General features: G+C 41.8%; 1 protein-coding gene across 1 annotated transcript; it reads right to left on the reverse strand.

Annotated features, from left to right (window-relative positions):
- Positions 1-5,627: 5,627 nt before the first annotated feature.
- DIPK2B (divergent protein kinase domain 2B) lies at positions 5,628-27,543 on the reverse strand. Its single transcript, XM_081907803.1, has 5 exons — positions 27,202-27,543; positions 19,256-19,520; positions 10,901-11,074; positions 8,134-8,422; positions 5,628-6,456 (listed from the first exon to the last, which is right to left on the reverse strand). The coding sequence occupies exons 1-5, from the start codon at positions 27,435-27,437 to the stop codon at positions 6,116-6,118; spliced, it is 1,305 nt and encodes a 434-aa protein (XP_081763929.1). The 5' UTR covers positions 27,438-27,543; the 3' UTR covers positions 5,628-6,115.
- Positions 27,544-27,847: the final 304 nt, after the last annotated feature.

Raw genomic sequence — 27,847 nt, forward strand, 5'->3', positions numbered from 1 at the left:
GTTTTTGTATTGTTTGAGTTTTAAAAAGAATTTATGTACATTGCCCCGTTTTTGTTGATTTTTTTGAATCTGGTTATATATATTTTATATATACTCTTGTGGGTGTGTGTATATATAATATATATATAGAAAACTGAATATAAATATATGTATAAAAATTAGAGCCTAAATTTTTCTCGTTTTAAGTTTTACATCTATGGTAGATTTGAGGTGTCTACTGTAAAGTATTGCTTACAAAAGTATGAATATTTTTAAAAAATATATATGGTATGTATCCTCAAGATATGATATGTCCTTCAGACTGGTTTATTGTTAAATTGCACTTCTTGCAATTACAGACAAATATAGCTGATGCCAAATCGTAGTAGTAAGAAATGAGAAATAGCCTACCTAGCTAACAGCTCAAAAATAGTAGCATTTTGAAGATTAACTCTAGACACCTTGAAATTTAGCAAGGTATGATCAAGTAAAATAGAATTTTGATGAGACTGATATCTGAGAAGATGACCAAAAAAAGATTTGTACATTCCAGTTGCTTTTTTGAGCAAGTGTAAGGCTATATTGTCTTAAGTACAAATCATGTTCTATTACTGCTTATTTTGTAATTCAAATTCAATTGTAAATTTTAAAGACATTATAATCCTTTAGGGCATCTTATCTGTTTACAGTTTAAAGTTAATAATAGCATTTTATTTTATTAATTTGCTTCCATACTTTCTTAACTGTTACATGGAAACACATTAAATCTAAATCCAAGATCTTTATTCATCCCAGTGGATTAGTTTACTGATTCATAAAGTTCTGCATCAAGTGTGCTGATAACTGCAGCTTCCTAACTGTGTTATTTGATGTTTCTGAAACAAAGCACCCCCTCCTTTTTACATTAACAGTTTTAAAATGCTTCTCTTTAGTTAAAAGGATGAGCAGCATTTTCCCAAACCAGAATTTTGTTGAAAGCCAGAGTTTACATACGTTGATGTATCAGATACAATTACTTTAACATGAACACCAGCTTGGAACACAGAAAACATTTCGGGGAGTAGAACAGAAGTAAATGGATACCAGCCTAGCTAATCCAATCCAATCTCCTCTCAAGTATTAGAATGTAGGCTGGCTCTATTCACTGACCAGACTGATTGTTCACAGAAAGTCTAATTTTACTTTGTGCTGGAGGAAGCAGAGCAACTTACTTCAATATGGCTGCTTTACCTGTACCTACTCTAGTGCTTTCTATAGGTTGCATTTGATGAGATGATGGAATCCTTGCTTTATAGCCCATGAAGAAATGAACTAAAGTCCCAGCAGTTTATCTGCTTATCACAACTCTCAGGCTATTGTAGGCCCCACAGGTGAGGTACCCTTCAGAGTGAAAAGAACCCTTTGGCCATATAGTGCCAAATGATTCAGTCTTCTTGCCATTTGACCCAAACTAACAAAATGAATTTAAATAGGGACAAATGTCTGGTTCTACACTTGGGCAGGAAGAACCAGCTGCACAAATATAAGATGGGAGATGCCTGACTTGCCAGTAGTACACAAGAAAAGGATTTAGGGGTCTTAGTAAACTACAAGCTTAAGGTGCATCAACAGGGTAATGCAGCACCAAAAAACGCTAATGCTATTCTAATCTGCATCAACAGAAGTCATAGTACCACTTTGACCAGACCACACCTTGAATACGGTGTCCAGTTCTAGGCACCAGAATTTAAGAAGGCTATTGACAAGCTGGAATGTGTGTGGAGGAGGGTGGCCAAGATGATCAAGGGTCTGGAAACCAAGCCTTATGAGGAGCAGTTGAGGGAGTTGGGAATGTTTGTCCTGGAGAAGAGGAGACTGAGAGGGGATATGATGGTCATCTTCAAATATCTCAAGGGCTGTTGCATGGAAGACGGAGCAAGCTTGTTTTTTCCTGCTCTGGAGGGAAGGACCCGAACCAATGGATTCAAGTTACAAGAAATGAGATTCTGACACAACCTCAGGAAGATCTTTCTGATGGTAAGAGCTGTTTGACAGACAGACAGACAGACAGAGCTGTTTGACAGACAGACTCCCTCAGGGGGGTTATGGACTCTCCTTCCTTGAAGGTTTTAAAGCAGAGATTGGATGGCCATCTGCCATGGATGCTTTCATTGGAGAGAGTTAGACTAGCATACATAAAGACAAGGACCAAATTTTGTTGAGCAATGCCCAAATTGTAAAAGCCTGGAAAAGAACCTGGCACTCACTCTGTTTGCTTTGGACACAAACTGGTTGAGCATTGCTTGACAACACAGGGAAGATCCTTTGTTCAGGGGCCCACTTCACTTTCCACCAGGATAGTTCCACAAAGCATTGGATCAGGCCGTCTGTTTCTTGGTTTTGCCTTCATGGAGTTTCTTCATTCTAGTAGGTTGGTATTTTCACTCATGTTATCTATAGCTCTTAAACATCACCTTATGTGAGGTAGAGCTTTGAGAGCCATTGTTCATGCCTGAAAGTTTCAGTATCATGTAGCTATGATCTGGAAGTTACATAAAAGTCAATATCATTGCAGCTCTGGTCTAGAATTTAGCTCACAGACTCAGTACTTCATGCAGGAGATGCCAAGAATTTTATCCTATCTTCTGAACAGGAGGAGGAGCTATTCCCAAGGATAATAATAATAATAATAATTTTTTATTTATACCCCGCCCTCCCCAGCCAAGGCCGGGCTCAGAGCGGCTTACAAGCAATAATAAAAACAAGATGAATGATTACAACTTAAAAACAAAAATAAAATACAACATTAAAATATTGGAACATTAAAATATTAAAATGTAGCCTCATCGCAGGAGGAGAAAGAAAAGAAAAAAGAAAGGGAGGGAGGGAATCGAATTGGCTCCAAGCCAAAGGCCAGGCGGAACAACTCTGTCTTACAGGCCCTGTGGAAAGAAATCAGATCCTGCAGGGCCCTGGTCTCATGAGGCAGAGCATTCCACCAGGCCGGAGCCAGAGTTGAAAAGGCCCTGGCTCTGGTTGAAGCCAATCTAATTTCCTTAGGGCCTGGGACCACTGGGGTGTTGTTATTTATGGACCTTGAGGCTCTCTGTGGGGCATACCAGGAGAGGCGGTCCCATAGGTACCAGGATAGAGACTGGCCTCTAGGCACATGGTATGCTTACTTACAGTAAGGAACATTTGCACATCAAGTTGGATTAATGGGTTCAGCCATAACTTTTCAAATGCAAGAGAAGTGGTTGGTTGGTTGGTTGGTTGGTTGGTTGGTTGGTTGGTTGGTTGACTCTTCGAAGCAAAGGCTCAAAAATAGGAATAGTTATTTCAGTGCCTTATCCTATGGCACCCTAGGTATCTCTCTTTGATAGACACAGAGTTCTTATATTTGCTTGTGATAAACTCAAAATGGCAGCTTGTGGTAAACTCACTACAGTGGAACCTTGGGTTGCGGACGTAATCCGTGACAGAGGCACGTCCACAACCTGCAGCGTTCGCATCCTGAAGCTGTGTCTGCGCAGGCGCAAAGCGTGATTTGGTGCTTCTGCGCATGCATGAGTGGCGAAACCCGGAAGTAACCTGTTCTGGTACTTCCGGGTTTCCCGCGGTCTGCAACCCGAAAACACGTAACCTGAAGCGTTCCTAACATGAGGTATGACAGTACAGCTGCAGGCTAGATTGGATTTTTAACCCCAGCCCTCAAAAACTTTATTCTTGGCACCACCCCAGTTTAGTTTTCCTTTCAGAATAAGGTGGAAGCAAACTCAGTAAATATTTAAAAGCACAAATCTGTGGTTAGTAATAATTCTATCTCAAGACAGAATCCTTTGAAAGGCTTAAGATAATTGCAATTCATAAATGAATTTTCCAGTGGCTTGGAGATGATTTTTTAAAACGTGTTGTTGTTGTTTTTTTAAAAAAAAATCAGTAGTGGCAAAGGTTTCATTGTCTGATGTTGCTGATTGGGTTTTTTGTTCAGAGCGAAAACAGCAGGAGTAAACATGCATGCTACTTTTAGAGCCAAAATTGAGTTTGAGTTTAAGACTATGATTATTCTCAAAAGTCATAAACCCATTCATTGGTTGATGAAGGAATTACAGGCATTCAGTTTTCTCAAGCCAAATGAACCTGCTTGTGATTTTGCTGTGCTTTATTCCAAGGACAGGGAATCTGATCTTCCAGATGTTGTTGGACTATGATTCCCATCTCCCTAACTATTGGCCATGCTCACTAGGGCTGATGGAGCCTCATTTGTTTATTTTTAACATAATTTCCCAAGAACATACAAGTCAAGCTATCAAATCAATAACAAATGCTATAAAACAGGCAGCAAACCCCAAATTAAGCCTAATTCTATAATCAAAATATTAACATTAAAAACAAACAACAATTCTAAAGGAACCAGCCAATGGTACAAAACTGCCCCAGCAAATAAATTAATTAGCCAGCTTTAAAAGAGCCACATCTTCACTAACAGTCTAAAACAGGTTTTAGACTGCCAACTGTTTTGGGACTACAACTCCCATCATCCCTAGCTAACAGGACCAGTGATTAGGGATGATGGGAATTGTAGTCCCAAAACAGCTGGAGGGCCAAGTTGGGCCATGCCCGGTCTAAAGCAACATAATGGTAGTGTCCAATGCACCTTGCTTGACAAGGCATTCTATAAGGTGGGTGCTACAACACAGAAAATCCTAACTTTGTTACATACTAGTGTCACCTCATAGGGTCAAGGGAACTGGAACAGAAATTTGGATGATGATTGGCTCAGGTGGGGGAAAACATGAAAGAAGGCAGTCCTTGAGGTACCCAGGTTCCTTAAACTGAATTGGCAACCAGTGCAGTTTGCATAAATCCGGTTGTAATGGAACCAAATTTACTGGCACCCCAGTAAATTCTGCACTAGTTGAATTTTCAAAATATGTTTCAAGGCAAACTCCAACAATTTCCAGAGAATCACAGGTTCCCCATCCCTGATGTCAGACTTGCTTTCAGCAGTTGGCCAGATCAGATGCTGGCTGAGGACTCCAGGGGCTTGGAAAGGGCCCTCAGTAGCCTGTCCTCACCATGCCACAGTCCACCACTTCCCGCCAGATGCTCTTCAGCATCAGACAGTGATGACCCTTTTAAAGAGGGGTAGCAAGCTCAGCTCCCAGCCCATATTATAAAAGGACAGATAATGCATTTGTTTTCCAATTCCCTTTATTTCTTCCTCATACCCTATAACTTATTCTGTATTGCTCCATATACTTGGACCACTCCTTCACACATCAAACCATCATCTTGAATAATGCCTTTCTTTATGCATTCACCATCTTCCATTGCCAAGTGACTCTCATTTTTCAAGCCCTTCACCCTATCTCCATCTTCCCCATCTGGGCAAGTACCTCTTGTTATGATCCCATCTCACATTAAATCAATAGTAATCCATTACAGTGGTTGTGGTCTTCATCTATCTTTCTAGAAGAGCAGAGGTGTCAGCAAAAGTTCCTTCCCACTCCTGCTGTGAGTGGGCAACACCTTCAGTCAATGTACTGTGTCTCTCCACAGAATCCTGGCTCATTTGTCATAGGAACAAAAAAAATGGCTCTGGGTATGAAGATAGAATAAAGAAAGGCAAGATTTCAAGCACGTATGATGGATGAAGGTAAAGCCCACAAGGAAAGGGAATGAGGAGTAGAAAGCTTGCAGTTGGAAAGATGGAGCTACCATGGAGAGGGAACAGGGCAGGGATGTCTATGTTGTCCTGAAAGGGACAATTGATTCTATCACCTACAAGTAGTCAGCAAAGTCTGTGCGGCCATAGAGAGCAGCTTCCTAAAAAGAAAGTCACCACTGTAACAACGGCTTGGTTCATCTTTAGCATGCTCTTAAACAACAAGCTTGTAAGATTTGCATTGATCTTGCTGAAGGCATTTGTAAAAGCAAGGTAAATGTGAGAAGTTAGAATGTGGTGGTCAATAACAAGGAGCTCATAGAGGTGCTGTGAACCTTTGAAGAGCAACCCCAACAGGACCACTGAGTTTTATCATGGAATGTTTGCAAAGTGAATGTCTAATGGTGGCAAACTCAGTGTTTCCCGGATGATTCTATTCTTTTGACTTCAAAGGTAGAAGTAGTAGGTAGATGGCAGCAAGCTTTCCTTTTAGGGTTTATTTCTGTATTTGCAATCAGGATAGCGGTAGGCAAAACGAGGATCACAAGTCTGCAGAGGTTTCAAAATCTCTTCCAGCACTTGAGCTGCCCTGATGACTTCTTGGTCCTTTAGAAAGCTGTCTGCACATCTGTTCAGAGCTCTGTCAATCTTCTCCTGGACAGGAGGCAGAAATTTTTCCTTTAAGAGTTTAGGCAAAAGTTCCTCACAAACCATGATGAGGCTTCGTGTATCCTTGATGGAATTACAGGAGGGAAGCTCAGACTGGCAGTCTGTAACCAGGCAGCTGAATATGTCCTTATGTTCCTGTTGTCCGTCCATCAGCTGCTTGCCTAACAGAAGGTAATGAGAAGCTTTGATTATAAACATATATGAACAAATTCCAGAAGGAGGACCATGTTAGTCTGCATTGCAGCAAAAACAGCAAAGGAATTTCAGGGCATTTTAAAGACTAACATTTATTATGGCATAAGCATCTGATGAAGTGGGCTGTACTTCATGAAGGTTTATGCAGTAATAATTTGTTAATCTTTCAGGTGCCACAATTTTATGTGAGCAAATATTATCTTTATACACCTCAGCAGTGTTTAGATTAGATGGTCAATTGAATTACAAATGGATCAACTTGTCTTGACTGTTCCACAGGGAAAAGGTATGAGCTAGTAGAAGAACAGAAGTTTTATCCTGCAAGGTCTTTGGCAAGGTATGAGGCCTCCATCTCTTCTCATCTTCCAAGAACAGGCATAGGCAAACTTGGCCCTCCAGATGTTTTGGGACTACAACTCCCATCATCCTTGGCTAACAGGGCCAGTGGTCAGGGATGATGGGAGTTGTAGTCCCAAAACATCTGGGGGGCCAAGTTTGCCTATGCCTGTCTAAGAACAAGGATCTTCCATGATGATGAATAATTATTTACCCTGCCCATATTACATATTATGTCTGAGAGAATAGTTGTGTCCCAGCCCTCTCCCTAACATGCTATCTTTCCATGTACAGGGACATATTGAGCATTCAGTCATGTGACTCTCCTTGAACTCTGAAATGAGACGGTCCTCTGAAGGACTGTACTGTACATAACGTTTCTCAATTTGGACTTTGATCTTACATTTTGAAATTTGATCTAAACTTGGTAGGACTGGGTTTCAGGTAAAAGCTATAAAATGTACAGGAAATGCGAGCCTCATCAGTCAAATGGTCTACCTTTTGTGAAAGCTGCTTGAGGCTGCCTCAGCTGTTTCTACGAACTTGTGGATGGGGGATCTGTCCTTAGGGAAACCATCAAGCTGCCCAGCAAACATCAGAGCAGGCATTAATCAGAAACCTCTTTTTCTCTCCATATTTCTCCAGAGACATTGGGCATACTTTTAATAGATTAAAGTGAGTAGCTGGTCCCAGGATCTCTTGATGGGTGGGGCAGGTTGCCCATTTTTAAAATGCTGGAACCTGGAGTATCTCTCCTTTAGTTTCCATATTACCCTTGGTAAACTCATGTGCTTTGATTGCTTACTGCCCATATTTATGCCCATATTTGTTCTCTCTGATTACCTGTGCTTGTCAGGTGCCCAGGATTGGACCATGTAGAACATTTTCCCCAGTTGCTTTGACTATAGGTTTTTTGTTTTACCATCCATCCTCAGTTTTTTTCTTCTAGCTGAAAGCTAGCTATTTCTCTTCCTTTTCCCCAAACTTATACGTCTAGTTGTCTTGCTTTGCTTTGGAGCTCTCTGGCTTTGCTTCAGGTGGGTACACTTAGAGTGTGCATGTGCTCATTTTGGTAATCTGACAATTTTCTGCTATAATATGAATGTTCATGTATGTGTGTTTGAGTTATGCTGAATGTGCTAATTTCCAGTTGCACAGAATCTTATTGGTATACAGATTGTCACCTTTCGTCCCTTTTAATTAACTGATCTACCATCAAAAAGCTTGAAGCTAAAGATCTATTCCCCCCCTCCTGCCTCATCATATCCTCTTGTGACAGATGCTTATTCAAAGATGAAGCTGAGTACCTTCCTGCTTGTCAATGACTCCCAGTGTGCTGGCATCCCGGATAAACAGATGTCCATTGTTGAAAACGCCAAATGTGCCAGCATCGACATGGGTAAAGTAGAATAAATAGTTCAGGTCATTCTTCCTCATGGAATTGATGATAGCAAGGAGCTGAAGAGCTAGGTCTGCTGCCACATCAGAAGACGAGCCATAGAATTCCTTCAAAGGTCTGGTGCTGGTAGTGACTATCAGCCGGCCGCAGGACCCCAAGTATTTTGGAAATGGCCACCCTTCTGCTCCAGGGAAAATCTGTCCAACAGAGGGGACACAAAATGTGTTAGTGCAAATGTGGGACTATTTATGCGATGATGTGAAGGTAAGAATACACCCCACCTTTTAAAAAGCCCCTTTGATCTTGGCTTAACTTGTGCATTGTTTTGCCCTCCTCACCAGAAGTTCCACCACACCTTTTGAAGAAGTGAGCACTGAAGGATTGCAAGGTTTTGTCATATTTTGTTTACTCGAATTCATAACTTCCAAGGAGGTATATTATGAAGTGTCAAAGCAAACACACTGCAAGATCATTCACAGCAATTAGGGCTGTCCACAAACAATCCACCCTGTGTCCCTGCTCTGAGGCCCCCATATCAGGGCAATATGCTATCCTGGGGGCCACCCATCCCTGATTTGTCCCCGAAACTAAGTCTCCCCATCACCATTTTGTTTAACCCTTAAGTCCCCTTTAAACTGTTAGGGCCCCAGCACAGCATAAGATTGGATCAGGCATAGGCAAACTCGGCCTTCCAGATGTTTTGGGACTACAACTCCCATCACCCCTGGTCTTGTTAGCTAGGGATGATGGGAGCTGTAGTCCCAAAACATCTGGAAGGCCGAGTTTGCCTATGCCTGGATTGGGTAGTACAGTTTAACAGCTGTCCTATGCAGGATCTATGCCTCAGCTCTACAGCTGTTGATCCTGTAAGTCATCAAGGAGGAAGGAGAGCCACTGCTTGGGCCTACTTTCTTTTGGGAAGGTGCATCCACTGGCCTATTTCATGTGCTGCCCAGCTCTCCTTTCTGCCTTATGCCCTCCCTCCTTACAGCCACCAGTCACTCTGGGCCAATCCAACCTGACCAATGGCTGTGTGTGCCCAACTCATCTGAGACCCTCTATATATGCCTGATTTGGCTGGGCCCTCATCCAACCTAGTGCACAGCTTCAATAGCAGTATTCATCCCAGTGCAACAGCAGCATTCATGCAAAAACTGCCAGCCACTTCCAAAATGGTAAAATTTATTCTCTTGAGGTAGCCAGAGGTCTCCTCTCTTTACTCAGAACAGGCAAACCAATGTCACAGTCTCCTCCCAGATATCAAAATGGCTGAGGTGATCAGCCATAAATCAGTGTTCACTGGTAATGGCCAGTAAAAGGAAGATTTTATAAGAAATAAATAGTTGTTCCAATTACCCTGTTAAATAACAATGAATGCTGATTGATCACCTCAGCCTTTTTGATGGGCAGCCACTACCCACCAAAGACTGTGCAACAGGGTTGTCCATCCTGATAACATGGTTGACAAAGGTATTCTCAGACACCAACTTAGTGAAGGTAACAATGCAAAGTAAAACATAAAGATAAAACATGTATTATTAAGTTTTGCAATATTCATAAAGGGGAACAGAAGAAGGAACTATATTAACAGGACTCCCTTCTCCCATATGAACTTGCCAACCCGCTGAAATAAAACGTTAAGACCAATTTAAGCACCCCTTCAACAATCTGGGCTGAAGTTAACGCAAGGGTCAGCTTTAAACTGTTTAACAGCTACTCCAAGGCTTTAGATATACACCCTAAGGAATCATATGAGTCAGTAATAGTCCATAGTTTTGTGGGATACAAACCATTGGTTTCGTTCACTAGAAGTTGGTCAAATATGCCCATGATTTCCAAAAGCAAAGACTTAATAAAATGGAACATGTTGCCCTCTTAGATTCTTCCAAATATAAGATTGTCAAGTTATGCACCTAATGTTGACTATCAAGAGGTTGTATGTAATATATCACTAAGGCCTCATTCAGCATCTTAGCAGGATTTCTGATTGCTTAAAAAACACCCTCTCAGCTTAAAATACAGCCCTCTGGTTTTGTAAGATGTAGGCTCAAGTTTGATGGACAACACCACTTTGGGACTTCTTTTTTTAGTCTGTACTGACTTTTTAATTTCTCTTTCTGAATGGCTAGAGTGTGCACGTTGGAAACCAGCTGTGTGAATTGGCCTGTGAATTGGCTAGTGTGCATTTTTGTCACTCGGTTCATGTTGCATACTTCAGGGAGTTTAATAATGGTTAATTCAAATGGTCTGGCTTGCTGTGCCTATATTCAATATGCACTGAAAGGGTGTGGGTCTGTATGGCTGTTGTTCACTGTATGGCTGTTCAGTTCACCAGAACCTGTGTGGTTAAGTATCACACAATTTTGCTAAACAAAATAATACTCCCATCCAATGCCATTTTTCATTTGAGCACAGCTTCTCAGAGAGGGAGTCACAGTATAGTGTGCATTGATTCCAATTTTACGAGGTTGTTCTTGATCTCTGTCAAGGCAAGTGTCCAGTCCACTTGGCTTGTAAATTTAGGCTCCTGCAGTTCTCTGTGCAGCAGAGTGGCTATGAAACCTACTGATCCCTATTTTCGAACCAAGTTTACTGTAGCTCCAGCTGGTCAAAATGACTTGAACTTGGGTCATGGGGTGGTAATTTACCCCACAGGAAGACAGATGGAGTTGTACCTGTAACATGATGGGATGTGCATTAACTGAGAGTGTGTAGAGGAGGCGCAATTTATCCCGGTCGGTGAAATGGTCCATGTAGACACTACCAGCATCTGCCACTTCAGCATATCGCCGCACTATTCGGTCCAGCAGCCGTTGTGAAGGGCAGCGAAGCATCGGTGTACTCAGACCCTAAAAAGAAGAGAAGGGGAAAGGGTCATTCTTGTCTCTGCATATAGCACAGGGGCTTTGATTGAATGGGCCTGTGTTTTGTATGTCCCTTTGTATGGTTAGGACCTGACCCTACAAATTACCACTGCTGTATATAATTAAACAGAGCATCTGAAGAAGCAGGTACACATGAAATTCAATGGCCCTGCTTAATTATTATTTTAATTAAAATCATAGCTGAAAAGTGATGTACAAAAGAACCCATATGCACAGGCATGTTTATATAATAGAAATATGAATAAATTGCTTATGATATTTATAATGGATCCATATGAAAAACACATCCCACTGCACAGTGAAAACTCCCAACAATAGTAGATTTATTCTGAAATAACTAGAGGATATTATTTAGCCCTGGGAATTGGGGGCAGATTGGGTACTTGCAGAGGCAGCACACCCTGTTTTGCCTCCTGAGGCGAAATGATAAGATGCTGTCCTACTGCCACAGCGTCCCTCACTTGGGAAACGGAAAGCAAAAATAGCCTAATAGCTACAAAGAAGCACTGCCATCGGTTTCATATGTGTTGACATTAATACGCACAGGTGTCAAAATGCCTCCAGTATCACTTGGATTTGGGGTGCTCCTAACCGGGCAACCCTAGTTCAAAATGTGTCAGCCAAGATATTGTCTGAGACCTACTGCAAAGCTCAAATTAAACCAGCACTAAAAGAACAGCACTAATTGCCAGTTAGTTTCCAGACAGAATTCAAGGCAGAGGTTCTTAGCTTTAGAACCCTGAATGAACTGGGATCAGGAAATGTCAGGAAAGTGGCATCTGGCATATTCTTAGAACATGAGAATCCTGTAAGGCTTTTGTTGGTGGTACCTGCCGTTTGAAACTCTCTTTTGACAAAGACTCGCCAGACTCTGTTGTTGTTCAGATGGCTGGTGCAAATGTTTGTTTCAGAGAACCTTTTTATACTGTCACATGGCGATTCAGTGTGCATAGATTTGTAATATTTTTTTGTTAAGATCTGTAATTCCTAAAATTTGATGGCAACACTTAAATATATTTTCAGGGTTTTGCAGTTGCTTTTACAACTTGTAGCCTGAGCCAATTAACTGTTTGCTTAGCTGCTAGGGCACCCCTGGCTTCCTGATCCCCTGGTCTCTGGAATGACTAGCCGTGGCAAGTAGGACTGTTATTGCTGTGGCACTGCCCACCTGGGGCCACTCCTAACTAGTTAGCTGGAAACTAAGGCCAGGCACCAGAGCTGAGTGCCAAAGGGCAACATAACACAGCTGCCCTTTGGTGCAGCTATTTGTAATGGCTCAAAGGGATCTAGAGGTTAAAGGGGGAGGTTTTCCTATTTGTTAACATCGAAGCTGATGTTGCTTTTTGTAACATTTATTGGCCTAGGCCTCCTTCTCATTTTTTAGAGAGAATTTTGCTGTGTGTGAATGTATTATTGATTTCCCCTTTTTTCTTCTGCAACTGAGCATTAGATGATCGGGTTTTCTTTTCCGTAATTAGCAGCTTAAATCAAATGTCAAAGTTTGTGTAACCAAAACGATTGGCCAGTTGACTGAATAGTTGATATATACTGATTCACTGTAGCAGAACAATAAACTTAATTGATTGAATTTATTGATTTGTTTTGACTTGGTACACACACCTGCTTTATAGTGGAGGGGTGTGTGAAGAAAGGTAGCTACACTTTTCAGTTCAGATCAAATGGCAATTCACTCCCACAGCAGATCTAATTCTAAAAACACTTCTATCATAATATTGGGGGGGGGGCTATTTTAAAAGAAAATTTAAATGGTAGCCATTGTCCATCTGCAACACAACTCCCCCCCCCCCATTAATATTAGGAAAAAAGACTTAAGATAGTAGGATTGAATTCAATATTAGTCATACTCCAAGTAGGCTCCCTACAATTAATGGACAGGACTAACTTGAGTCCATTGGATATAACTCAAAATGCTAAAAAAGAAAAGCATCCCTCCAAACAAAGAGTCAAAAGAAAAAACTCACATTTTTGATAATTCCAGGCATTAAACACACACGTTTATTTGGAACTGAAATGCAAGTAACATAACCTGGAACTTACTCCTGTATAAGCTGCTGTGTTCCATTCAGAGCTGCATATAAGCACAAAGTTAAATGGAGGTTGTCTCTGGGGCAGGGAAGGCTTTTCAGCAAAGGAGCATTTGTAGTTTGCAATAAAGATTTTCATTGTGACAGACGAAATAATCATTGTGGCAGGCCACTCAATTGATAGCTGGGTCAGACAGGGCAGGCGGCGTAAAGTGAAAAACATTATTTCATGGTCTGTCATTTTGATTCAAGTATGTTAAGGCTTGTCATAATTCTTTGCACTATAAAAGAAAATTACTTGAGCCCAATAACTTCTGTCAAGTCTCCTCTGTATCCAAAACTACATACGGGAAGACACAGCCGTCAAGGGAGTACAACTACCTTGATGCAGCAGTGGGAGTAAGTGTACTTTAGAGATGCTTTTCTTTGAAATGTGCTATTTGCAGTTGCTTAGCCTGTCAATGAAAGAGGATTACTGGGTTAGGCAAGGGTATCAATGCCTATTTTCTGCTGCGGGTTAAAAAAAACAAAAACCAACCCATGGGAACAGCCATTCACAGTGCAATCCTAAGAGTACTCCAGACCTTTGAATCAGAATCACAGATTCTGTAGAGTTGGGAGAGATCCAAGGGGTTGTCTAGTCCAGCCCCCTGCAATGCAGGAATTGTTGTTTGCATGGCAGTAGATATCCTTTTTATTTAGAATGAAAGAAAAGGGAAAGAAACACAGTATTCCTAAATGGAGTAACACTGTGTTTGGATTCTCTGATGCAGTTTCCTGGTGCATTCTGGAATACTCTCTCTAGGGAGGTGCACCTGGAGCCATCATTATGTATCTTCAGGTGCTGGGCAAAAACCTTCCTTTTTAACCAGGCCTTTGACTCGTAACTATCTATGACCTTTTAGACTGGGTCGTATGTATTAACATCCCCCCCCGGGTTTTAATGTACTGGGGAGGGGGGGGTAAGGACTCAGCTAGATCGGTAAAGAAAAAGTGTCGCACAGTGAAACCTCGGTTCCCAAATGCCCCCATTTTGGAACGTTTCAGCTTCTGAATGCCAAGAATCCGGAAGTAAGTGTTCTGGTTTTCTAACGTTTTCCGGAAGCCAAACGTCTGATGCGGCTTCCCCTGGAGTGCAGGAAGCTCCTGCAACCAATCGGAAGCCTTGCCTCGGTTGTCAAACATTTCGGAAGCTGAACAGGCTTCTGAAATAGATTACGTTTGACAACCGAGGTTTGACTGTATATGCATTATAACACTGTGACACCAGGTGGTGGTGTGGAGTTCCACTTTTGCCAACGCGATTTGTCATACAAAGTTTAAAACGTGTTTAACTGAAACGCTTCTTTGATGTGTCTAGATGCAGCCCATGTCTAGTGACTGCCTAGCCAGGACTTGTGACGATGAAGAGACAGACAGTAGAAGTCATTGCCCAGCCAAATACTCCATGGTTTGCACCCAGCCCAAGTCTTGAGGGACTTTGTGAAGTTCTCACAGGACTTCATCAAGCCTGAAGTAAACAGTATTTCTCCCAGCCTGTATTGAATTTGAATACTTATTCCCATCTGTATCTTTAATGGATTTGAAATTGTTTTTACATATATATATATATTTGTTTTTATATATGGATTTTTTTAAAGGGTTTTTACATACACACACACACACATATATATACATACAAACACACGCATGCACACACAAACACACACACTGTAATTGGTTTTTTTAATTGTTGATAGGTTTCTGGTTTTTTGTTTACTGTGAAATTGCTTCAGCATATTTCATGGAAAATGATCCATAAATGGAATTGAATCATTCAATCAAACAAACAAATAATCCCTCTGAGATTACCTGCACTGAGCCTCTGGAACAGAATGGGTTATAAAAATAAATAAACATTGGAATAATTTTATTTGGAAGACTGAGCTTCAAAATGTGCAATTCCTTTTCCCAGAACATTGACTACACAGCAGTATATTTTGCCAATATTTCGCAAAGGTCTGCTAATATATCCAGTGTTTCAGTACTCACGGTAGTCAAGTAAAATGGTAGCCAAAGCCAGGAAAGAAAAATGAGTGTTGATAAAAAAACAAAACACCTGGTCTTCTTCCAACTGGGTATGTAGCATTATTTAGTTGAAATCTAGTGCATATAAATAACTGGGGCAAGTGGAGAAAAAGCTATTGTGCCCACTAAAAAGTTATACCAAAATAAAAACCCCAAACTTTATCTAGTGTGTGGCTGTCCCCAGTTCTGACTGATTTTTCCGTCTGGCACCATGAGTTTGACTTCTCAGCAAATGTCGAGCCTACTTAGAAGTTCGGCAGGCGCCTTCAGCACAGAGAGGAAACTTTAGCCTGTGAGAGAAATTGGCTCAACTCCAACGCTCTAGGGAGTGCTCAAATGGAAAGTACAGTATGCATAAAAGATTTTGCACTCTGGGAGATATTTGTGTGGCACAAGGCAGCCAGCAGAGATTGGGTTTCATCCAAACTGAACAAGGGGAGAGAAGGGAGTAGAGAGAGGGGAGGGACCTCGCTGTGGTAAACTTCTGTCAGAAGCTACTCGGAGCAATGTGAAGCTTGCCCTAGCGTAGAAGGAGGCGGTGAATATATGCCATGTCAATTTTTCTACTTAAACATTCCTACATTTTCTGAATAAAAAGTTGGCTGTGGCCCTCACGTTAAAGCAATGGAACTCTACTGTTGTGAACCTACATGCTCATAATAGGAAATATTGGTCGCTTGCTAGAGGGGATTCCCCATACTTCTTGCACAGCTGCAGTTCTGTTTTGCCAACAAAGCTCTGGTGACATGTTTCATGCTGCCATCTTGTGGAGTAAGGGAGAGGACCTCTGGGGGCTGGAAATCCGAACTGTTTTAAATCTTGGAGTAGCAAAGGGGATTTTGAGGGGAAAGGGAAATGTGAGATTCTCGATTAAAACACTTCTCTGCTCAGGCAGGCAGGGTCCTTTTCTTCACAGTGATGCTCTCCTTGATTTACAAGCTGGAAAGATAGAGCTGGCAGTGCAAGCCTATGTTTGCCTGCTCAGACGTTAGCTCTATTGAGTTGCAGAGGACTACTTCCAGGTAAATGTGTAAAGTGTCAAAGCCTCAGTGTCCATGCTTTTGTTTTGTTCTTCATTCATCTTGTGTTATTTTAATTTGTTGCAGGTGATGAGGCCTCCCCTGTGGGAAATTTGGTTATATTGATATCTCTGTTAGAGCCGCTTATCTTTCATTTAAAAAGTTATTTGGCTTGTACAATATATCAGTTGTCTACTTTTCTGATAATAGTAGCACAAATGGGCTTGCTTATACTTAAGTGTCTTTATGAGGGAGAAAGGGTCAATAAATGACTAAGCTGGCTCAAAAAGTAAAAATAATTTTAAAACCCTCTAAGTGGATGTGATATGTATTTGCTGGGTGTCTGGCATACCTCCCTGAAAAGTTTCTCCATACTGAAGCCTACGTCTAGAATGCCCTCCCTCCTTACATCTGGAAGGTAACAACTGTTTGTGATTCCAAATTTTCTTGGAAATGCACCTGTTTGCTCAAGCTTTCCCTACTACTACTACTACTACTACTACTACAACTACTACTATTTATATACCACCCTATACTCAGAGGTCTCAGGGCAGTTCACAAAACCAAACCAAAATATAAAACCAAAATATATAATAAAAATAAAAACAACAACATAATAACCCCCCTCCCCAAAAAGCCACATTTTAAAAGGGCATAGGATGTCAATCAGATCAACCAAAGGCCTGGTTAAAAAAGGACATTTTTGCCTTGCGCCTAAAGGTGTATAATGAAGGTGCCAGGCAAACTTCCTGAGGGAGAGCATTCCACAGATGAGGAGCCGGCCGTGGCAAAGAAGGCCCATTCTCGTGTTGCCACCCTCTGGATCTCTCGAGGAGAAGGCCCACGAAGAAGGGCCTTAGAAGATTCTGCATTTAATTTTGGTTTTAATCTTTGTAAATCCTTTTCAGTTTGCTTTGTCAATGATAAGTAGTATGTAAATATTATTATATTATTAAAATATCATTTGGAATTTCCCTTGAAAAATCGCTCAGATATTAGAAAGTGAGCTATTTTTTCTGATCTGGCAAAGGATATTGCTTTTAGATCATGAAAATGTTTGATGGGTGAGGGAGGTTGTAACTTTTCAAAGTCTCATATCTATTTTGTGAGTGGTAAGGTAGGAAGCCATGCCAGTGCCTTTCTTTAACACCTTTGTTTGTTTGCACCTCTGAGCATCTCAGTCATATGATAGAAAACCAGCCTCTGTTTCCTTGAATCTGCCACTGGGCATGCAGGTGGGTGCTGTGGAGCTTGCTCTATCCTAAGGACTGGAATGTTATTCCTACCCAAGAACATGCCTACCTGTAGCAACTCTGAGGAATGAAGAAGGAAAGAACAAAACAGGCCAGCATTTGTTTGACAGAGTCAAGTAAGGGACAAAAAGTTTCTAAAGAGCCCATCCTATAACTCCCTTTTGGCAAAACATCTCAGTTACTTAAATAGACGATTCCTTCTTTTGAAAATTAGCTGTTAACACCAGCACCATTTATCTGCTGACCCAATGTGAGAAGCCTCTTTGGTACAACTAGTGGTCAGCATCTTTCTTTCTCCACAATTGCACAACAACAACAACAACAACAACAACAGATGGATAAGATGGCCCCTGCTGCATAAACCCTATATATTTAAAGTATTCACAGTACATTTCCCCCAACAAAGAGTTCTGGGTATCCAATGCCTGATTGCCCAGTGCTGTTGCTTCCATTTTCCTTCCTTCCTTCCTTTGCTCTTCAATGCTGCTAGTATGCTTTGCTGCTGTTTTGTTGCTTGCCTCCTCCCAATTCTTGGCCTTTTGCTCCTGTTCCTTGGAGACAGCAACTGCCCAGCAACTGTCCCCAAACAGCAGGAACTACGGCCAGAAGATGAGATTTATCTGTTCACTCAACCTACGTGACTCAGAAGGAATTCAGTAAAAAGGCCAACAGACTTCCTCTCGCATGACATGCATCACTATAGTTGGGTGAGAGAGATGAAAGACACTTCAGTGCTGGGCTGGTGCCTGCCTCTCTCTGGGCACGAGGCCACCAGAGAGTGTCTGATACTCTAGGAGGATAGCAAGTTTCTTCTGTAGGGTGGCTGTGTCTGCCAGAATCTGGGGGGGGGGGGAGGACGACCTGACACTGCCCTACCTTGACACGACGCCCCCACAGACATTGGCATCAGCTGAGCAGCAGGTGATGCTTTGGTTGCCCTTTAAGGAAAGTCACTGGCACCAACACCTAGCAGGGATGGGTCTAAAAGCGTAAAGATGAGGTTGCTACTTTTGCTGAAGCTTCTTATGCAATAGGCGTTTTCTCCCAGATTGGAAGAGACCAGTCACCAGCTTGTTCCAACATGCCTGGCTCAAATTCATAACCCTGTCACCCCACATTAGCTTATGCAGTTTAGGAGGTAAGCACTGAACAATGGCTAGCCTTCAAAGATGGCAGTCGGTGGGAGCGTTAAGAGGAAGTAACAAAAACAAAAGCAAATCCATGGCATATTGCAGTCCATGGGAACTTATGTCATAATAAATTTGTTCGTCTCTAAGGGACTGCCAAACTCTTGCTTGATTTTCCGTACCATACAGATTCAAGAGGCTAAGGTGAATAATTATTTTCTGATGTGTTTGCAATTTGCGGATTCGGACAGTGTGCATGCATGAAGAGAATCTTTCCTGGATTTGGTTTCTGATCAGGTACAGGGGTGTGGCAAGATTTTCTTCACCTCTTTGCACAATATTATGGATGGCTTTTACTAAGTGGTGGCATGCACCCCATCCATATGTTAACTTTAGTTTCAGGTGTGACTGTGGTATGTATATGGCTTCCTTCTGTATCCAAGTAGTGAAGAAAACTAGTAGAAACTGAGCCAGATCCAGCAAATTACAAGTGATTTCTTTGTGATGTGTGGTGTGTTATGTGTGCTGGGGTGGGGTGTATACAAGAGAACCAGATCCCATAAAAATAAAACACTTTACTCCCGTTAAACACTCTGTTGTGTAAATCCCATATCTCAGGGCCCTGTATACCAACCTGGACCAGGTTAGGGGTGAGGCGTTTTGTTTTTAGCCATTTCTGGAATCTCTCTGTTTTCCACAAGACTCGCTCGATGCTGCAGCTTTTCGTGTGGGTAAGAAAAGTGCAAATCCTCTTGTCTGCTTGGTCGTGCTGGTATTTTGTGGTTAATCTGGAGAGATCCACTGGCCGCCAACTTATGGTATCATCTGAGTAGTTCCCAGAGTAGTAGGAGAGGTAGTTGGGAGGGAGTTTTAAACTGGAAGAAAGCCAGCTGTCAAACCTGCCATCAAATCAAGACATGCAATGTTGTTAATCTACCTTTGCCCAGCTAAGCACCAGCAGACCGCAGTGCCTGCCAAATTCTCACATTTCCAGGTAGGATTCCAAAACAAATCTATAAGGTGGCTAAGTAGTATCCACTCTTTATTAGGGCACAAAGCCTTTATCAAGCAGGCTCTATTGTTTGAAACTGGATAAAGCTATCACTTTTCCCCCCTCCACTCCAATTCCACACAATAATATCCAGGAGTGAAGTTAAATTGGAAAGCAGCCACAGAAGGAGTGCTTATAAAACAAACCAAAGAAACAACTATAACATCTAAATGTCTGTTGTTGTTGTAATAATAATATATTTACATACCCCTTGATATGAAAAATTCCTAGTTTACATAAAGCACGATAAGATTATTTTTTTAAAAAAATCTATATACTGTATATAACCAAAATGCATTGGTAAAAACAGAGACATCATCAATAAAACATTCAGTTATATATCAACAACAAAACAGAGCAGTGTGCTGAATCTTATAAGCCAGGGAGGAACCTGCTTAAATTGATGGGTCTTCCAGAGGTGTTTAAAGCTTGCTACATGGCGCTGTGAGTTAAACCACAGAACCTAGGGCTTGCCGATCAGAAGGTCGGCCGTTCGAATCCCCATGATGGGTGAGCTCCCGTTGTTCGGTCCCTGCTCCTGCCAACCTAGAAGTTTGAAAGCACGAAGTGCAAGTAGATAAATAGGTACCCCTCCGGCAGGAAGGTAAACAGTGTTTCCGTGCACTGCTCTGGTTTCGCCACAAGGAGCTTAGTCATGCTGGCCACATGACCTGGAAGCTGTCTGCAGACATACGCCAGCTCCCTCGACCAGTAAAGCGAGATGAGCGCCGTAACCCCAGAGTCATCCACGACTGGACTTAACGGTCAAGGGTCCCTTTACCTTTACTATTTCTGCCTCAAAAACAATACTAGGAGGGCTATTTCTGAGCGTAGATGGAAGACTAACCATTGGCCTTGTTGACTTGGGCCAGTGGTCAAGATAAAGGTGTTCAGTCCGTAACATTTCCTAATACAAATCTGGCAATGATGATAATGATTGGGCACAAGAAACAGACACTAAGTTCCTTTGTGCAACTGAAAAGGGAGAATCGCCTATGTCTTCATAGAATCATAAATTATAGAATTGTAGAGTTGGAAGAGGGACCCAATGTCATCTAGTCTAAGCCCCTGCAATGCAGGAATCTCATCTAAAGCATCCATGACAGATGTCCACCTAACCTCTGCTTAAATATCTCCAAAGGAGAGTCCACAACCTCCTGAGGGAGACTGTTCCATTCTTCTGACTGCCAAGTACCTAGACAACTGGAAACAGTCAAATGCTCAGCCAATATTTGTGACATTCACTCAGATGTAGTTCACGACAGCATACTTTTTGGCCTTATACGCATGTTGTTTATGGGGCTTTCCTCTCTCATTTGCTATTGTTTATGAGAGGGAGCCTTCTCCTTTTTTTCTGCTTTTCCTGAGGAAGTAAGTGGAGCCAATTCAGGATTCTTTTGTTTCATTATGCCCCTCAATCAGTTGTGTGCATGTACACAAACACTTTCTTCTCTCTCCTACAAGCTATTTTATATAAGAATTATTCTTTGTTACTACAATTTATCCAATTTTTATCGCACCCTGCCTCCCAAAGGAGCCCGGGGCAGCAGATGCATAGATAAAACATTCAAATAATGTTGACTCCTCATGAACTTCCTCTTTATTTAGTCTAATGGCAGGCATTCAAGAAAATTTCCCAATTGTTCCAATTTTCCATGTGAATGTAGAAAAAATATCCTTATCTAACCCCATCATGAATTTAATGTTAATCATTGAGAGCTGAAGACAGTCTGGCAAGATTGTTTGGGTTACAGCTGGGTTAGAATGCAAGCTCATGCAGATCCATCAACAAAACAAAACTAGATTCCATGCTTTAAAACTTGCCTCCCTCCCCCTTGCATAAATTTAATTTTCAGAATGCACATGCATATCTTCCTTTGGATCTTGAGAAATTGGATCTTGAGAGACGTGTACAGTTTTAGGCACAGAATCCCTTGCTTTAAAACCAATTTTAGTAGAATCCCTTCGAAGTGTGTGGTTTGAGCATGAGTATCTTAAAATTGATTTCATTTCTCCTCTACAAAACTGAATGAAATCTAATCCTTTATCTCCTCTGAGTTTGGGAGAATGTTGAATTGGCAAGTTAGATTTGTGAATGATCACCGAGACAGTGTAATCCTCTGCACATTTGCTCAGAAGTAAGTCCCACGGTGTTCCATGGAGCCTACTTGTGGAACACAGGGAATCATTGTGGTGTAGGAGATAGAGGACTTGCCTTCAACTATGAAGACCTGTATTCACATCCCAAATTAGCTATGAAACTGACTGAGTGCCCTTGGGCAAGTCACTATTGCTCAGCCTAGAGTACCCCACATGCAAGATGACAGGATAAAATGGGGAGGAACCATTTATGCCACCTTCAGCACCTTACATGGCCTGACTTGCAAGGAATCTACCACAGCCTTAAACAGAAATAATGACTGCTCCCCACATCAAATGAGGGGCGTTTTTTGCATGGTTGCGCGCAGCACCCCCTCCCTATGGGGGGTGGGGCGTGAAGCGGTGACCCGGGCCCCCCTGCGGCAGTGATCCCAGGGTTCCCCGTTAAAGGGGTTGCATGAAATTAGAATGCAGAACTCCCACAATTTTCTTTGATTAATGGGGTTGCCACTTGATTTCCCCCCCCCCCCTGGAACCAAATAATCCGGAAATGAGTGCTAGACTTCCACTAGCTTTTCAGCAGTGGCTTTTTTATATCATGTGAAAGATCACATAAAATGTGGAAGTTAACAGGTAACTTCATGAAAGCAAAATAAAGTGCTGTCTGAATGCAACCTGTTAAATGAGGAATAATTCTTAGATATTCAGCACTTTCCCCCCTTTTACTGACTCTGCTCCATTCACTTTGACAGCAACCTGACATGGAGAATTTTTGATAAGTGATGCTTTGCCTAACTTGGTGTGGAGTTACAAAGATGGGAAGAGCTTTGCCTGCTACTTTTGTGCACCTCAGGCACAAGCGCAGGAGGGACTAAAAGCAAGCTGGGCAGCAGTCTTCATGTCAGCTTTGAGAATTCAAAGTTGTGTTTCATTTCAGGACCCAGGAAATCTGAGGGGCATTTTAACTTTACTTTATTTATTTTAATATCTGATTGTTGCTCATGCAAGGGAGACAGAGGAGAGGCATTTGCAATGCCAATGAACATTATGGTTAATACAGGATTCACATTTTCATGTCTAAACCTAATGAAGCAAGAGCGTCTTTAAGCATATGTAAAGATGCCTATAGGTATATATTGGGAGGCCGGGGCGGACTTTTAAGCGGCCCTTAAATAAGAGTCAATGTGGTCTACAGCAAGAGCAGGCACTGTAACTCTCCAACAGTTAGACTTAACCCCTAAAGGCACACCCTTCCATTGTCTCCTCAGACAGATAGATGCCAACAGGGACAGGTCCAAGGGGGTAATTTGGTATTGAGAGAGTGGTGGTGGGGTGAAGCCCCCTGTTCAGCCATGAAACCTGATGCAGCCTCCTTATTGGCCTAAGTTCTCCAACTATGAAATGGGAATTTCCAAGGCAAGCCTAACAGAGTTCCTTTGAGGACAAACTTTATGAAGGTTGTGAAGTGGTTTGTATGCCAGTGATTCATAATTGCCATTGTTCATGGCAATCAATTAAAACTGCTGCATCCTATCATTAACACTCAGTACCAACAAGAACATAAATTAACCCAAACGGATGTCTTCACCCGGAAACCTGCAGGGCAAAGGTAAAAAGCTCTGGGAACATGACTCTATCTGCATTTAACCAGTCCACCAATGACTTGACATGCTTTGTAAATGCTTATCATGGGTGTTGCCAGAATAGCAGTTCACTCTTACATCAAGTTATTTAATCTCGGGCTTTAAAAGCAATATTACCACATAGACCAGAACTCATTACTCAACAGGGTGGGGAGCTAGTAATTCCATTTTGCTAATGAGAGTTAATCCAGACAAAGATAAGAAAAGAGGAGTAGCATGAAGTTGCATGATAAAAGAACAGGTATGAATTACCACTTCTCAGAATGAATGATACGTTTCATTCAGAATGGTTTTGATATACTCAGAATCAGCAGAATCTACTACAGCCTGAAGTGAAATAAATAAAGCATACCTATGCTCCTCCCATGGTGGATTTCTTTTTTTTGGGGGGGGGGGATTCAGCATCTCCCTTCCCCATCCCTGCACCTGTCACGGTAGCTGTTTGCTATTAAACCCTTCCATCCAGTGAAGAAGCTGTAGCAAAGTGCTAATCAGAATGAGAAAAGTAAGACCATGAGCTGCAAAAAACAGCATAACAGGGACCATCAATGTGGCACCCTTCAGATGTTGCAGACTACAACTCCCAGCATCCCTAGCCATTGAGCATGCTGGCTGTGTTGAAGGGAGCTGGAGTCCAGCATACCATAGGCACACTCATTTCATGTGGAGTACTGGCTACACTTATTAGGTTGACTGGCAGTGCAAGCAGGCAAGTTGCCTTTCAGGAAAGCTTATTTATCATTACTCAGGAGAGCATTGATAAATCCCTGCTAAGTTGTTTCTGAGGTAATTCAGTGTGAATGATGGCTATTTTAAAAACTACTGGTCTGCACTTTAATTAACAGGGTCCCATAAGTATCCTCTTAGTACAAATAATATATCAGATCTCCAGTTTCTCCTCTTCATCCAAATACTCCCTTGGGTCTGCCTAACTGCTAGTCAACGATGCTAGGAAAGGTGCCCACCTTCCTCAGCCAGGATGGGGTGGGTGATGTGGTGATGGGCAGATTTAGGTTAGCTTGTGCCCAAGACACTGATTCTGTTGTTGTTGTTGTTGTTAAATCTGCTCTTCTGTATACTTTCCTTAATGTGGAGCTCTTACTCTCCAGACATTATACATATTATGCAGAGTCAAACCATAATATGAAAACTTTGCCCTTTAAGGTTTGTTTGCCTACCTCCTTGGCAACTGTCCACCAGCTGGTGAAAACCTTTCAGGAGATAACGTTTTATATGATGAACGTTGTTTGTGATTTATGTCTGTTGGGTCTGCTTTCATTTATAGATAGATATTATTTTGTATTGTGTTTTATTATGGAGATGTTGTATTTTAGTTGTTGCAAGCTACTCTGCAAAAGTACTAGAAGGGTGGGTTATGTGTCACTAAATCAATAAATAAGTCCAGTTTGTCTCCAAATTCACACCAGACCAAGAGTGGACGAAGACCTAGTCTTGACTCCTGAGTGGTTCTTAATGAACTCTTTACTTTCTCTCCCATTATATTAGCAAAAATATGCAGGGTGTAGATATTCTGTACATTGCCAGGGTTCTTGCAATCTATAGGTCTTTCCTCTAGAGTCACGACCCACCTGTCATAATGATAGGCATTTTAGTGGTTTAAATATAAATGTAAAACGCGAAATGAGTCTTTTATAGCAACTCCACCAAGGCTTTTTATTGCTTTAGTGAAGTATATTTTATATAGAAGCAGATATCTAAAAATGCAATTTGACTCTGTTTGGTGTAATAGTAATAATATAGCTAGTGGTGCATTAAAACTATAATTTATTAATATAGCAATTTTTTCACCACCGTGCTGCCAATTCTTTAAAAGCACATTTCCGTATATAAATCATATTAGAAGAGAGTGAACTCGTCCCTTTTAAAACTCTTTACCTGCTGTCATCTACCTTAATAACTTTTATCTTGGCTATCTCTGCTTTGTGAATCTGAAATAGATCTAATGATTATGATAATGGTTTGTGTAGATGTTTTACTCTCACTAGAAGAATATTTATGTTTGACAATTGTCCTGACATGCTTAACAAAATCCTGGCAAGATGAAAATGCTTGAGCCTCGTTCATGCTTCAGTCAATTTTGATAATGTAAAGAAAAATAAATCCTTCGGCACAGCCCACCTAAAGTAGAGCTTTTATTATGAGCTGGGTTTGACATTTTGAAGTGCTATGCAGCTTGAACCCTGCTTACTCCTCCTCCTGCTGCTGTATATTCCCCTTGTGCCTTAAGGTGATCCTGAGGTGAGGCCTTGTTTTGCATGCCACCACCATCAGAGGGTCAGCAGTTGGCTGAAAGAACCCAAGCCTTCTCTGCAGCCGGTGCCCTCCTGACTTTTAGAAGCTTAGAAACTATTTATTCAGGAAAGGCATTTGCGTCTGGTAGGTAAATATACAAGGACGCAGGTGGCGCTGTGGTCTAAACCACAGAGCCTAGGGCTTGCCGATCGGAATGTCGGCAGTTCGAATCCCCGCGACATGGTGAGCTCCCGTCGCTCGGTCCCAGCTCCTGCCAACCTAGCAGTTCAAAAGCATGTCAAAGTGCAAGTAGATAAATAGGTATCACTCCGGTGGGAAGGTAAACGGCATTTCTGTGTGCTGCTCTGGTTTTGCCAGAAGTGGCTCAGTCATGCTAGCCGCATGACCTGGAAAAACTGTCTGCAGACAAATGTTGACTCCCTTTGCCAGTAAAGCGAGATGAGCACTGCAACCCCAGAGTCGTCCACAACTGGACCTAACGGTCAGGGGTCCCTTTATCTTTAGGCAAATATACTGGTTTTATTTAGCAGCTCTGTTGCTATTTGGGATTTCTGGTGATGGTATACTGGAATTCCAATATTTTGGCCTATATTGTTTTAAAAAAAACAAACAAAACCAGAATAAAGCTGTAAGCTGCCTCTAGAGACTGTATGGAGCTAATAGGAATCAAAATGACTTTAACCTTGCTAGAACTGGTCACATGAATTCCATTTCTAACACCTTTCCTAGCGTGAATGAAGTGCAGCAGATTCACTCTACACAGCCAAGATGTATTTATGCACATTCTAGGTGGTGGTTGGACTCATATTTTAAAATATAGCTGTTAAAATTTATTCTTTGCTTACTTCTTTACCCTGACATTTGGCACCTGAGATGTGTATTTTAGGATTTTATTCTCCTGATTGTAATCTGTTTTAACTGTATTTAAAATAGTATCTGCTTTCAAAAATTTATATGTAATTGTTGTAGCCCACCCTGGGACCTTGTGGTGAAGGGAGGGGGGGAGGAGGAGGAGGAGGAGGAGGAGGAGGAGGAGGAGGAGGAGAAGAAGAAGAAGAAGAAGAAGAAGAAGAAGAAGAAGAAGAAGAAGAAGAAGAAGAAGAAGAAGAAGAAGAAGAAGAAACTTTTTAACAGCTGCCTATAAGCAAAGAGCTCCTGAAAATGGTATTGGTGCTAATGATTCTGAGACAGGTTAGTCGTTTGACAACTTAACAGTGGAAGCCTGTGCAAGAGAATGCATGCATTGAGTTCAGTGAGATTTACTTCCAAGTAAGTGGGCATAGGATTCAACTACAAATTACACAGGGTGACGATGTGGGGATTTACTATGATGGCTGTAAAGGTGATATTCATTACTGACAAGTACACATACAGCACATGTGAACTGGCGACAAATTACATGCTTCAGCTCATCCTCCCAATGCCCACCACCCCAAGCAGTTGGCAATATTAACAGAGCTAGACTTCCACTTCCCTTTATCCCCACCCCAAACATGGTACGGAGAGTCTGACCTTATTTCTTCTTTAAAGAACTTCTTGCAAATGGACGTTCCAATGCAGGCATTGCATTTATCAAGTCCCAAAAAAGTTCGGCCAAAACTGTAGCTGAGTTTGACCCGGGGACCTGCAGATGGGGAAACGGTTGCTGCTAAGAAAGTGCTGCAGTTCAGACTCAAGCACAGAAGAAGCAACAGCTTGACCACACATTTAGAGCAAGGGCGATGCAGCCAAGGCCTCATTGCTAGCATCTGCCACTCCTATCTAGCTTCTGATGGTCTCCAATTTCGACTGAACAACATTTTATTCTACTGGAGAGTTTTGGCCCAAGAGACTTTGAGCTCTCTTATCTTGCCAGCTGGTTGGTGGCTTCAGAGGTTCGTGGAAAGGAGCATGGACTGGGGTGGGCACAAGGAAATACATGAGGATGCAGATAACTTTTGTTGCTATAGTTACCTTTCCTCTGCTAGGAGCAGCTGTTGACCCACCCATCGCCAAACACAGAATGCAATGAAAGCTTTGCTCATCATAGTGTTGATGGGGACAAACGAAGGATATCCTGTTGAAGGAGCACAAAGTATTCATCGTGAAATCCAGCAGGAACTGCTTCTGATAACATGATAACAGACAACAATTATAGTCAGGGCATGTGAAGAATGAA

This window comes from Podarcis melisellensis, assembly GCF_964234715.1.
Source record: "Podarcis melisellensis genome assembly, chromosome: 4".
NCBI lineage: Eukaryota > Metazoa > Chordata > Lepidosauria > Squamata > Lacertidae > Podarcis > Podarcis melisellensis.

Excerpts from the sequence above, each read along its gene's own strand:
- DIPK2B (XM_081907803.1), bottom strand. The coding sequence starts at position 27,437 with ATGCTAGCAATGAGGCCTTGGCTGCATCGCCCTTGCTCTAAATGTGTG. Across the intron at positions 8,423-10,900 it reads CACATCCCATCATGTTACAG|ATTTTCCCTGGAGCAGAAGG; the intron begins GTACAACTCCAT and ends TCTGTTGGACAG. Across the intron at positions 6,457-8,133 it reads AGTCATTGACAAGCAGGAAG|GCAAGCAGCTGATGGACGGA; the intron begins GTACTCAGCTTC and ends ACCTTCTGTTAG.